This window comes from Somniosus microcephalus, chromosome 11 (assembly GCF_052327205.1).
Source record: "Somniosus microcephalus isolate GS21.2 chromosome 11, FLI_Smic_1.0, whole genome shotgun sequence".
Taxonomy (NCBI): Eukaryota; Metazoa; Chordata; class Chondrichthyes; order Squaliformes; family Somniosidae; genus Somniosus; species Somniosus microcephalus.
The window spans coordinates 214005986-214019015 of record NC_140997.1 but is presented as its reverse complement, the minus strand read 5'-3'; the positions used below and the strand labels follow the sequence as shown (position 1 = coordinate 214019015).

The following is a 13030-nucleotide window of genomic DNA, read 5'->3' as shown; positions in this document are numbered from 1 at the left end:
CTAACTTGCCGTGGTTTGGAGCCGTCGGGAATCCCACACTTCAACCTTAAAAATAGGGATTAGGCTAAAAACTGCCTGTTAACTACCTGTTAACAGGCAGTTAATTGGCACTAATCCCTTTCCGCCTCGGGTAGGCGGGTCCTAGTGCGGGGCGGGTACCTGCCTCCTTTGAAACTGGCATGGAGGCGGGTTGGGGGCGTGATGTGGTCGGGACCCCTGATTACGGGATTTTAACCCCCCACGCCTCCAATCCCAACTCCACGGCCCAATGAAAATCCTGCCCTATGACTCTATGGGGGAAAAATTCGGTATCGCCCCGTTTGGGGCGCCATTATCGGCCGTGCGCAAAGTTTAGCGCCTGGCGCTAATTATCGCCTCCGACAGCAAACTTGGCTTTTATCGCCCCTGGAGGTGATTGGAGCGCTAAATCAGGCGCTTCACACCTGTCTTAAGGCGCAAAGGCCGAGGAGCGAGGCGCTACCTCAGAGCGCTGGCGAAGCAAGGAAGGGCAAATCAAAATAAACCTGCAAAGTGCTGCTCAGTACTCAAAGCTCCTTCACACAGCGTTGAATCTCTCCAGAAGTCTCTCTCTCTCTCTCAAAATGCGTGGTGCAAAAATGTCACCGACAAAAAAAGGCAGGGAGCAGTCGCCTTTAAATAGCGCTCCCCTAGTCCCTTTCTGACAGCATAACGCTCCCTTAAGGCAGGGGGCGCCACTCAATATCCGGTCCGGGGCGCTAACGGGGCGTTGCGCACTTGACTAACGTCACAATCTGCCGGTGCAGGAGATCGTGGCGGTAGTGTTTAGCGTCGCCGCAAAATGTCTAGTTAATTTCACGAGCGGTGCAAACATCGCCGTGCCCGGGCGCTAGTTGATTTGCGCCCCATTAGCGCCCTCTTAAGGCGCTAACAGGAGGCGCAAACAACTGAATTTTTCCCCCTGTATGACTATTACAATTTGCTTATTCAGCTTTTGTAAAATACATTTGCTCGATCTTTTAAATTTAAAAGAGGGTCTGATGTGATACTCCACCATTTTCGAAGACTGGAATGATGTCATATTGAGGGAAAGGATATTTCCAGTAGCTAAAAGCAACGGCCAGCTTGGGTTTCCTGGGCACATTACTGGAAGCTTACCGAGATCTCAAGGCAAGGTTAGACTCTCAAAATGTACGGGGATTTGGAAGTCACCCCTGTTGTGAGTGATCTAAGATAGAAAGAGCCAAAATAATCTAGAGTAAGAAGGTTAGAAAAGACCCAAAAGTGGAATAAATCGGATACTGGAATCTTTTGGCTGGGCCAGTTTGGATGTCCGTTTACGATGAAGATGGGAGACACTGAAGGATATACGCCTCAGTCTCCCAGCTGAAGGTCACCAGGCTGACAGCGGACGTTGAGGACAAAATTGAGACAAAGCCAAGGTGTGCTGATAGGGTGAGATGAAGTAAGGTGGGCGGAGGCTCATGTGGAGCAGAAACACCGGCATAGACCTGTTGGGCCGAATGGCTTGTTTCTGTTCTGTAAGTCCGATGTAATCCAATGTAACGTGAACTCACTGCATTGATGGGCTGCGTCTGGTTTCTCCATCGAACTTGGAGCTCGTTGTTTTTGTTGCTTTTATATTCTAAGAAATTAATTTGCACACCTTCAATTTTCACTGGCACTGCATGAGAAGGAGAGACAAAAATGAGAGTGGAGTGAGAAATTACTTTTAATTCTGATACCCAAAAAGAAAATGGAGTGATCAGTATCTATTGGCAAAGGCAGTTGGTCAGATGATGTCAGGTTAGCTCGGTCACAACCTGCAGGAGCAACTCTACACCTAGCTTATAGTAAAAGTTTTATTCTGATTTATAGACTACTGAATTCTAGTCTGACCTGAATGCTGGAGTCAAACCAGGATTGTAAACATTGAAACAAGCTCATTCCAGACTCACATCTGGATTGTAAACCCTAGAACAAGCTCATTCCAGACTCACATCTGGATTGTAAACCCGGGAACAAGCTCATTCCAGACTCACATCTGGATTGTAAACCCTGGAACAAGCTCATTCCAGACTCACATCTGGATTGTAAACCCGGGAACAAGCTCATTCCAGACTCACATCTGGATTGTAAACCCTAGAACAAGCTCATTCCAGACTCACATCTGGATTGTAAACCCTGGAACAAGCTCATTCCAGACTCACATCTGGATTGTAAACCCTGGAACAAGCTCATCCCAGACTCACATCTGGATTGTAAACCCTGGAACAAACTCATTCCAGGCTCACATCTGGATTGTAAACCCTGGGACAAGCTCATTCCAGACTCACATCTGGATTGTAAACCCAGGAACAAGCTCATTCCAGACTCACATCTGGATTGTAAACCCTGGAACAAACTCATTCCAGACTCACATCTGGATTATAAACCCTGGAAAAAGCTCATTCCAGACTCACATCTGGATTGTAAACCCTGGAACAAACTCATTCCAGACTCACACCTGGATTGTAAATCCTAGAAGGTGCAGGCACACCAGATGCACAACGGGAGTGTGGAACTTTGAAAACTTGCTTACTCCAAAGTCACACTTGGATTGTAACTCCTAGAACGTACACTCATAGCACACTCACACCGCGAATGTACACTTACACCAGACACACAGTTGGAAAGCTCGCTCACTTCAAACTCACACCTGGATTGCAAAAACTCAGGGCCGATTTTAACCCTACCCACCTGGCAGAAACCTTCTGGGATTTTAACCTGTGCAACTAAGCAGGCGGGAAGGACACCCGCCCAAAGCCAGCGGGTCCTCTTTAACATAAGCATGTCGATCCTGGTAATGTCACCGAGACCCGACTGCAATTTTAACTAGGTGGCCTGAGCAGGAAGCGGCAATGGGTTTCCTTCCAGGACAACCCAATCAGCGAAGAGGATCGGGGTCAGAAGAGGCCCAAAAAGGTAAGTTTCAAAGTTTGAGTTTTACTTTCCTCCCGTTCCTCCTGGCCCCACAAGGAAAGCTTAGGCATCCCCTGTCCCCTTGACTCCCCCCCGCCCACCACCCTTCCTGATCGCAGGACCCCTGGCAGCCGATTCCACCACTTAGCTTCTGTCGCGGGCAGCCTCCAGAAGGAGGTGAGAAGTTGGCTGGTGGGATTTAAATGAGGCCCAGGAGTTAGCCTCATTTCTGGAGCAGCGGGTGAGTTTCTATCTCACCGCATTGCTCACCCGCCGAAAGCTGGCCCGGAGTTAAAATCGGGCCACTAGTTGACATGTACTTTAACTGTGATCCCAGGTGGAGGTATTAATCCATCTAGTTTACATGAGTTGCTCACACCTCAATGCCAGAACAAAGTTATACAACAGACAATGTTCATAGACCCTTCCCGTGACTAACATTTTGCATTTTATTATTACTCATGAAGGCCCTTAAAAGGAGATCTAAATATTCCAGACCAATCACTCTTCAACACCATCGCACACAGGACAAGGTTTGAAATTCCAGGTACTCTACAGAGGATAAACTCCATTTGATGTTAACCCATACCTGTGCTGTGTATCTTGATGTTTACTCGGACACATGGGACGCATTTTAATGAAGGACAGAATAGTACAGTGGACATACAGAGCCTGGACAAGCCCAGGTTGAATCCATCTGGAGCTTCCACTTGCTCCTGGTGTGTCCAATCCTCTGTGAAAAACATTAAAGAACAAATTTGCATTAGCCAAGAATAAGGTCAGAGAGCCAACATCCTTACTGACAGGAATCTCCAAGCTTTCTTCTCTCAGAGTGCTGGGGTTGAAGGGGTTGACAATAGTGGGTCCAGAACGTGTTGTTAAAATGCTACTTCTGAGGAGTGAGGGGTTGCCCATTCAACATAAAGGCCAGGCAAAAACTCTGGTTAGCATGGTGGGGGGGTGGGGGGGGCGGTGGCGAGGAGGGGGGCATTGATGCAGCTTGCAAGGCTTGGTAAACTACCATAAATACTGACGCCATCGTTGGTATTGGGATTAATTTATGGGCTGATGGGGTTAGGAGACAGTGGAAAAACCCGAGGGTACAAAACGGTATCAGCGGAGTGGGGCAGGGGGCTCAGGCAACTGCGCGAATAGGTGGGAAATATGCACGCCAGTGGCACTACATCCATGGGAGTGGATCTGCATTTCAGGTTCGGGCTCCCTTTGGGTAGATGACACCTTGAAATGATGTCCTAATATTTCCTTTTGTGGCTCGGTGTAAAATGTTGTTTGATAACGCTACTGTGCAGCGCCTTGGGACGTTTTACTACATTAAAGGCGCTATATAAATACAAGTTGTTGTTGTCGATGGCTGGAATAGATTTATTAGACATTCATAGTTTATTGAGGAATTAATTCTTACACATTCATGCATTGCTACCTAATGGCCCGGATTTCCCCAAACAGCGTGGCGTTTTAACACCAGGGTGTGTGTATTGTTTTGCCCAGGTTCCCTGCCCAACAGCCAGCCTGATTGAAAGGCTTGGCTGCCTGTTGGATGCAGCCTTATTACTAAAGTCTTAGACCCGTTATAAAACTTTAAAACAATAATAATGATTATTGGCGTCTATCATATCATTCACATTGAACTGTTGGATTATTTTCCATGTAAAGAGAAAATGTTGAGGCCAAATTAGTAACAATACTGTGGAGGAGGAATTCCTGGAGTGTATACAGGATGGTTTCCTGGACCAATATGTCGAGGAACCAACCAGAGATCAGGCCATCTTAGACTGGGTATTATGTAACGAGAAAGGATTAATTAGCAATCTTGTTGTATGAGGCCCCTTGGGTCGGAGCGATCATAATATGATCAAATTCTTCATTAAGATGGGGAATGAAGTAGTTGACTCGGAGACAAGGGTCCTCAATTTAAATAAAGGAAACTACGATGGTCTGAGGAGCGAGTTGGGTAGGATTGATTGGGGAATGGCACTTAAAGGGTTGACGGTGGATAGGCAATGGCAAACATTCAAAGACCGAATGGATGAGCTACAGAATTTGTTCATCCCAGTTTGGCATAAAAATAAAACGAAAAAGGTGACTCAACCGTGGCTAACAAGGGAAATCAGGGATAGCATAAGATCCAAGGAGAGGACATATAAATCGGCTAGAAAAATCAATAATCCTGAGGATTGGGTGCAGTTTAGGATTCAACAAAGGAGGACAAAGGGATTAATTAAGAAGGGGAAAATAGAATATGAGAGTAAGCTAGCAGGGAATATAAAAACTGACTGTAAAAGCTTTTATAGATATGTGAAGAGAAAAAGATTGGTGAAGCCAAGCGTAGGTCCCTTACAGTCAGAATCAGGGGAATTTATAATGGGAAACAAGGAAATGGCAGACCAACTAAATACATACTTTGGTTCTGTCTTCACAAAGGAGGACACAAATAACCTCCCAGAGATGCCGGGGAACATAGGGTCTGATGAAAGGGTGGAACTGAAAGAAATCAATATTTGTAGGGAAATGGTGTTAGGAAAATTGATGGGACTGAAGGCCGATAAATCCCCAGTGCCTGATGGTCTACATCCCAGGGCACTTAAGGAAGTGGCCCTAGAGATAGTAGATGCATTGCTGGTCATCTTCCAGAACTCGATAGACTCTGGAACGGTACCCATGGATTGGAGGGTAGCTAATGTTACCCCACTATTCAAAAAAGGTGGTAGAGAAAAAGCGGGGAATTATAAGCCTGACATCGGTAGTGGGGAAAATGCTAGAGTCTATTATAAAAGATGTAATAGCAGAGCACTTGGAAAGCAGTGACAGGATCGGACAAAGTCAACACGGATTTACAAAAGGTAAATCATGCTTGACTAATCTACTGGAATTTTTTGAGGATGTAACTGGTAAAATAGATAAGGGAGAACCAGTGGATGTGGTGTATTTGGACTTTCAGAAGGCTTTCGATAAGGTCCCACATAAGAGATTAGCGTGCAAAATTAAGGCACATGGGATTGGGGGCAGGGTATTGACTTGGATAGAGAACTGGTTGGCGGACAGAAAGCAAAGAGTTGGAATAAACGGGTCGTTTTCCGAGTGGCAGGCAGTGACTAGTGGGGTACCGCAAGGATCGGTCCTAGGACCCCAGCTGTTCACAATATATATTAATGATCTGGACGAGGGAATTGGATGTAATATCTCCAAATTTGCAGATGACACAAAGCTGGGTGGGAGGGTAAGCTGTGAGGAGGATGTTGTGAAACTCCAGTACGATTTGGACAGGTTGGGTGATTGGGCAGAAACATGGCAAATGCACTATAATGTGGATAAATGTGAGGTTATCCACTTTGGTGGCAAAAACAGGAAGGCAGATTATTATTTGAATGGCAATAGATTGGGAGAAGGGGAAGTGCAAAGAGACCTGGGTGTTATTGTGCACCAGTCGCTGAAGGTAAGCATGCAGGCGCAGCAGGCGGTTAAGAAGGCAAATGGCATGTTGGCCTTCGTAGCAAGAGGGTTCGAGTACAGGAACAAGGATGTCTTGCTACAGTTGTATAGGGCCTTGGTGAGACCGCACCTTGAGTATTGTGTGCAGTTTTGGTCACCTTACCTGAGGAAGGACGTTCTTGCCATGGAGGGAGTGCAGCGAAGATTCACCAGGCTGATACCTGGGATGGCAGGAATGACGTATGAGGAGAGATTGTGTCGATTGGGCTTATACTCACTGGAGTTTAGAAGATTTAGAGGGGATCTCATCGAAACCTATAAAATTCTGTCAGGTCTGGACAGACTAGATGCAGGAAGGATGTTTCTGATGGCCGGGGAGTCCAGAACCAGGGGTCATAGTCTAAGGATAAGGGGTAAGCCATTTAGGACTGAAATGAGGAGGAATTTCTTCACCCAGAGAGTGGTGAACCTGTGGAATTCTCTGCCACAGAGGGCGGTGGAGGCCAGTTCATTAAATATATTCAAGAAAGAGTTGGATATATTTCTTGAGGCTAAAGGGATCAAGGGATATGGGGAGAAGGCAGGGACAGGGTACTGAAATTGGATGATCAGCCATGATCTCATTGAATGGCGGAGCAGGCTCGAAGGGCCGAATGGCCTACTCCTGCTCCTATCTTCTATGTTTCTATGGTCTCTGCTGGTCTGTCTCAGCAAAGGTACCCAAAGGTAGGAGCAAGGTTACCTGAGAAGGTTGCTCAATGTACATTGCTCCCGTGCACCTTCTACTGGTCGCTTAAAGAGCCTCCTTAGATGGAACCTGTGAGCAGGTTTGACTTGCGGGGTTTTAATCAGATAGTGCTACGCGAGGGAGAATAAATCTGGAAATGGTTCAAGTGTTGCACGAAATTCCACCCCAAACATTGGAGATTTGAACCGCAATCCAGAATAGTTTGAGTCTTAAGGATTGCGAGTTAAAATCATTTAAGAATATGACTGGGGGGAAAAGAAGCTTCAAGAGGAAAAAGACCTAAAGAGGAAACTCTCAGCTGTCAGAGTTGTGAAAATCAACATACCTAGGTTGTCAGTAAAATCAGCGTTCTCAACCTGTGGCATGCAAGAGTAGGAAGAGGCTATGATCATGTCTTTACTTGTATTGAACAAGAGAGGGAAACTGTGACCAACCACTTTATACTGAGGCCGAGTATCGTGAAGGAGAGGAAAAATTGCAAGAAAACACAGGAAAAAAATCCGTAACAAAACTCACAATTGTGCAACACAGTCCAACAACATATATCAGGAAATCCAAAGGAAAGAGCAGAACATTGCATATATATATTAGCCTGTATGAAACAGAGAAGCATGACAGAAATATTATACCCATCAATATTTACAGAAGAAGATTGAACTTCAGAACTAATCCACAGAACAAGTGTATGAATTAAACTGCAGGTGTGTCGAGCACAAGCAATGGCACTGTGAGAGCCACAGTGGAACCTCCATTATTTGCATTCCCATTATTTGCACTTTCAATTATCCGCCAGATTTTTTACAGAAGTTGGGGCTTCGAGTTTGGAGACTAGTGGGAGTCAAGATTGACGTAATTTATATTAAAAAAACGAAAAGAAACAAAACAGAGATGCTCATTCAAAACACTAATTAATAGAAAATGTGGGGATTATCGACTATCCACCAATTTTCATTATTCGCATGTGTACGAAAGGCTGCTATTTAGAGATATTTAGTAGACGAGAATCATCATGTACATATAAATTCAAGTGTAGCCATTGACCAAATAATATTACCCATAATTACTCCTGGGTAACTAAAAAGCTAAGACTTGTTCAAAATGCAGCTGCGAAGGGCGGTCAAAAGCAGGTTAGGCTAAGTTTTGCTAACAAACAGTCACAGGCTGCGAGTGAAGGTAAAATTGCTAAAAAAAACTTATTATGATGCTAAGTAGAAATTACAATTCGCTTACCAAAACTAATTGCAATGATATTTAAAAAATAATTAGTATAAGGACATAAAATGAGAGAGACATGGAGATAAGGTATTTATCTGGTAGATTAAAGTGTGATAGTTTGGATACCTCGAGACTAGTGAAACAGCGCTGATATGAGCCCTTGGTATAAAGGCCTTGAACCAGGGAAGCTAGAAACGAAAGAGATAAAGTAAATTCCAATGGGGTGAAAAACTATAAACAAGATAACACTGAACGTGGCAAAGTTGGTGGAAAAATACTGGAAAGGCGGGATGCTATCTTAGTCTGAGTGACAATGGTATTTTGACCATTAGAACCAATTATAAAAGGTGATTTTGTTAAAGACCATATATGGACACTGGCCAAACCAACTTTTGATAAGAAAAGGGTTAAAACCTCGATACTCAAAGAACAACTTTACACAGACGTACTGCGAGAACAAAGGAACAGACTTAAGACGATGTCATCTGTGTCCGAGAGGTTCCAGATACCAAGGGCTGCAAGCTACTCGTTAAAACTATCACCTAATATTAAGTATATTATGCTGTATGCTTAATAAATCTTGATCTATTGCTCAAACATACTACATAGAAACATAGAAGATAGGAGCAGGAGTCGGCCATTCGGCCCTTCGAGCCTGCTCCGCCATTCAACGAGATCACGGCTGATCATCCAAACCCTAGCACCCGGTCCCTACACCGACAGCCATCCCACCCAAGCCCTATCCCCGTAACCCCGTAACCCCACGTATTTAATCCCCCCTAACACTAAGGGCCAATTTTTTATCATGGCCAATCAACCTAACCCGCACATACTGGCTGCTGCCTATTGGTGTCTTGTCCAAGAACTTAAGAGATCATTACGATCTTACACATGGGAAGGGGAAAAGTGGACCTCTCCATTACGGCAGATAGTCAAGTTTCCACTTTCCACTAAGAAAGAAAGAACTGGATTTCTACAGTGCCTTACATGACCTCAGGATGCCCCAAAGCACTTTACAACCAATGAAGTACTTTTGAAGTGTAGTCACTGTTGTAATAAGAACATAAGAAATAGGAGCTGGAGTAGGCCATTTGCCCCTTCAAGCCTGCTCCGCCATTCATCAACATCATGGCTGATCTTCTACCTCAACTCCACCTTCTCGCACTATCCTCATATCCCTTAATTCCCTTCGTTCCCAAAAAATTATCGACCTCTGTCTTGAATATACTCAACGACTGAGCATCCACAGCTCTCTGGGGTAGAGAATTCCAAGTGCTGTGAGGAGGATGCCAAGAAACTCCAGGATGATTTGGACAGGTTGGGTGATTGGGCAGAAGCATGGCAGATGCAATATAACGTGGACAAATGCGAGGTCATCCACTTTGGTGGCAAAAACAGGAAGACAGATTATTATCTGAATGGCAATAGATTGGGAGAAGGGGAAGTGCAACGAGACCTGGGTGTCCTTGTGCACCAGTCACTGAAGGTAAGCATGCAGGTGCAGCAGGCGGTTAAGAAGGCAAATGGTATGTTGGCCTTCATAGCGAGAGGGTTTGAGTACAGGAACAAGGATGTCTTGCTGCAGTTGTACAGGGCCTTGGTGAGACCACATCTTGAGTATTGTGTGCAGTTTTGGTCGCCTTATCTGAGGAAGGATGTTCTTGCCATGGAAGGAGTGCAGCGAAGATTCACCAGGCTGATACCTGGGATGGCAGGAATGATGTATGAGGAGAGATTGGGTCGATTGGGCTTGTACTCACAGAAATCACAGAAATCACAGAAACCCCACAGTGCAGATAGAGGCCATCTCGGCCCATCGAGCCTGCACCGACACATATCCCACCCGATCCCCGTAACCCCTACACCAACACATATCCCACCCTATCCCCGTAACCCCACATAATTAATCCCCCTAACACTAAGGGTCAATTTATCATAGCCAATCAACCTAACCCGCACATCTTTGGACTGTGGGAGGAAACCGGAGCACCCGGAGGAAACCCACACAAACACGGGGAGAATGTGCAAACTCCACACAGACAGTCGCCCGAGGCCGGATTCGAACCCGGGTCCCTGGTGCTGTGAGGCAACAGTGCTAACCACTATGCCACCGTTTAGAAGAATGAGAGGGGATCTCATTGAAACTTACAAAATTCTAACAGGACTAGACAGACTAGATGCTGGAAGGATGTTCCCGATGGTCGGGGAGTCCAGAACCAGGGGTCACAGTCTAAGGATAAGGGGTAAGCCATTTAGGACAGAGATGAGGAGGAATTTCTTCACCCAGAGAGTGGGGAACCTGTGGAATTCTCTGCCAAAGAAGGCAGTAGAGGCCAATTCATTAAATATATTCAAGAAGGAGTTGGATATATTTCTTAAGGCTAAAGGGATCAAGGGATATGGAGAGAAGGCAGGAACAGGGTACTGAATTTGGATGATCAGCCATGATCTCATTGAATGGTGGAGCAGGCTCGAGGGGCCGAATGACCTACTCCTGCTCCTATCTTCTATGTTTCTATGTTTCTATTCACAACCCTTTGAGTGAAGAAATTTCTCCTCATCCCAGTTCTAAATGGCCGACCCCTTATTCTGTGACTGTGACCCCTGGTTCTAGATTCCCCAGCCAGGGGAAACATTTTCCCAGCATTAACCCTGTCAAGCCCCTTAAGAATTTTATATGCTTCAATTAGATCACCTCTCATTCTTCTAAACTCTAAGGAATATAGGCTTAGTCTACTCAATCTCTCCTCACAGGGCAATCCCCTCATCCCAGGAACCAGTCTAGTGAACCTTCGCTGCACTCCCTCTAAGGCAAGTATGTCTTTCCTTAGGTAAGGAGACCAGAACTGTACACAGTACTCCAGGTGTGGCCTCACCAACGCCCTGTATAATTGTAGTAAGGCTTCCTTACTCTTATACTCTAATCCCTTTGTAACAAAAGCTAGCATACTATTTGCTTTCCTAATTGCATGTTGTACCTGCATGTTAACTTGCTGTGATTCATGTACAAGGACACCCAGGTCCCTCTGAATGCAAACATTTCCCAGTCTCTCACCATTCAAAAAATATTGGGGCAGAAATTCCTCCCCAAACGTGTGAGTACGGAAGGGGTACTCACGCGTCTGGCCGGAGGAAATGCCGGTTTTCAGCATGCACAGCGCATGCGCTGAAAACCGGCATTTCCTCTCCTCTAACCCAAGAGGTGAAGAGGCTAGCGCGTGCACTGTAGGGGGCAGCGCATGCGTCTTGGATTTCCTCTGTTTTGGGGGATTTGCGCATGTGTAAAGGCCTCCGGTCTTTACGCTTGTAAAAAGCACACGTAAGTATTTATTTTTACAGGTAAGTGGTGTTTTCGTGTAATTTAGAATTTTTTTTCCACAGGTTTATTATTTTAAAGAATCTACAATAAGGTAAGTTTAGCTTTAGACCCTTTTTTATTGTTTAAATTATTTTTTTTTAACTTATTTATACTTAATTTAATGATTGGGATGTTTTTAAAATTTTTATTTAAAGTTTAAATAGTGTTTTGGGCCCCCGTAGTTTTCATGAGTTTGACAGTTCTTACTCTCAAACTCATGAATGAACCTTCCCCTCCCCTGATTGGTTGTACAGTGCTCACCTGATCCCAGCCGGCACATCGCACTAACTACGCCGCTGGATCAGGTAAGCACTGCGCGCTGACATCTGAACCGGGCCTGTGACAGGAAATGCAAGCAGGCCCGGGCTTCAGATGTCAGCGCGCAGGGTGAGTGCAGATCGGGGGCTTGCACGCGCGGCAAGCCCCCGACACCAAGTTCTGGGCCATTCTGTTTCTTGTTTTTCCTACCAAAGTGGATAACTTCACACTTCCCCACATTGTATTCCATTTGCCATGTTCTTGCCCACTCATTCAACCTGACTATATGCAGGAAGCGCGGTAGCCAATTTGCACACACCAACAACAATGAGATAATCAACAGATAATCTGTTTTAGTGATGCTGTACAGATTGAATCAATAGAATAAAGTCAGATTTTAAGATCTAAAATGCAGAACTAAATTGAAACCAGTGCAGCTGTGAGCATTAACCCAAACAAGATGATGACTCAAACCAGTGAGAACTAATCCACATAATGATGTACTGATTGTGTCAAAGCTCACAGAAACTACAGTGAATGAAATTCTGTTACAGCATCTCAAGCACAGCAATCTGCTATTCAATCACCACCTTGATTTTGCAGCAAGATCTGTTGATTTGGGAATGCTCTTAATCTCAAGCAACACAGTAATACAGCAACAGCCCTCTTCATTTTGAGAACCTTTGATTGGGTGCAATATCCTGGCCTAACTACGAAGCTAGGCCTTCGTGGCGTGTCTGACAAGCAGCTGAACCAGGTACGATAGCAAAATACTGCGGATGCTGGAAATCCGAAATAACAACAACAGAAAACGCTGGAAAAACTCAGCAGGCCAGGCAACATCCGTGGAGAGAGAAATAGAGTCAACGTTTCAGGTCGAAACCCTTCGTCAAGCAGTCTTGATGAAGGGTTTCGACCTGAAACGTTGACTCTATTTCTCTCTCCACGGATGTTGCCTGGCCTGCTGAGTTTTTCCAGCATTTTCTGTTGTTATAGCTGAACCAGGCATGTGGCTTCCTCAGAGAACGCAGCCACCGCTGCACGATAAGTGAACATCTGTC

General features: G+C 45.2%; 1 protein-coding gene across 1 annotated transcript in view; it reads right to left on the bottom strand.

Moving 5' to 3' along the window:
- Positions 1–13030, bottom strand: part of LOC147111217 (interleukin-17 receptor E-like) — a 94306-nt gene that overhangs the window by 58075 nt on the left and 23201 nt on the right. The window contains exons 3-4 of the mRNA XM_086001886.1: positions 3530–3673; positions 1557–1663 (exon numbers count right to left, since the gene is read on the bottom strand). Coding sequence (XP_085858012.1) covers positions 1557–1663; positions 3530–3673 — 251 coding nt within the window. The remainder of the gene's footprint in view (positions 1–1556; positions 1664–3529; positions 3674–13030) is intronic.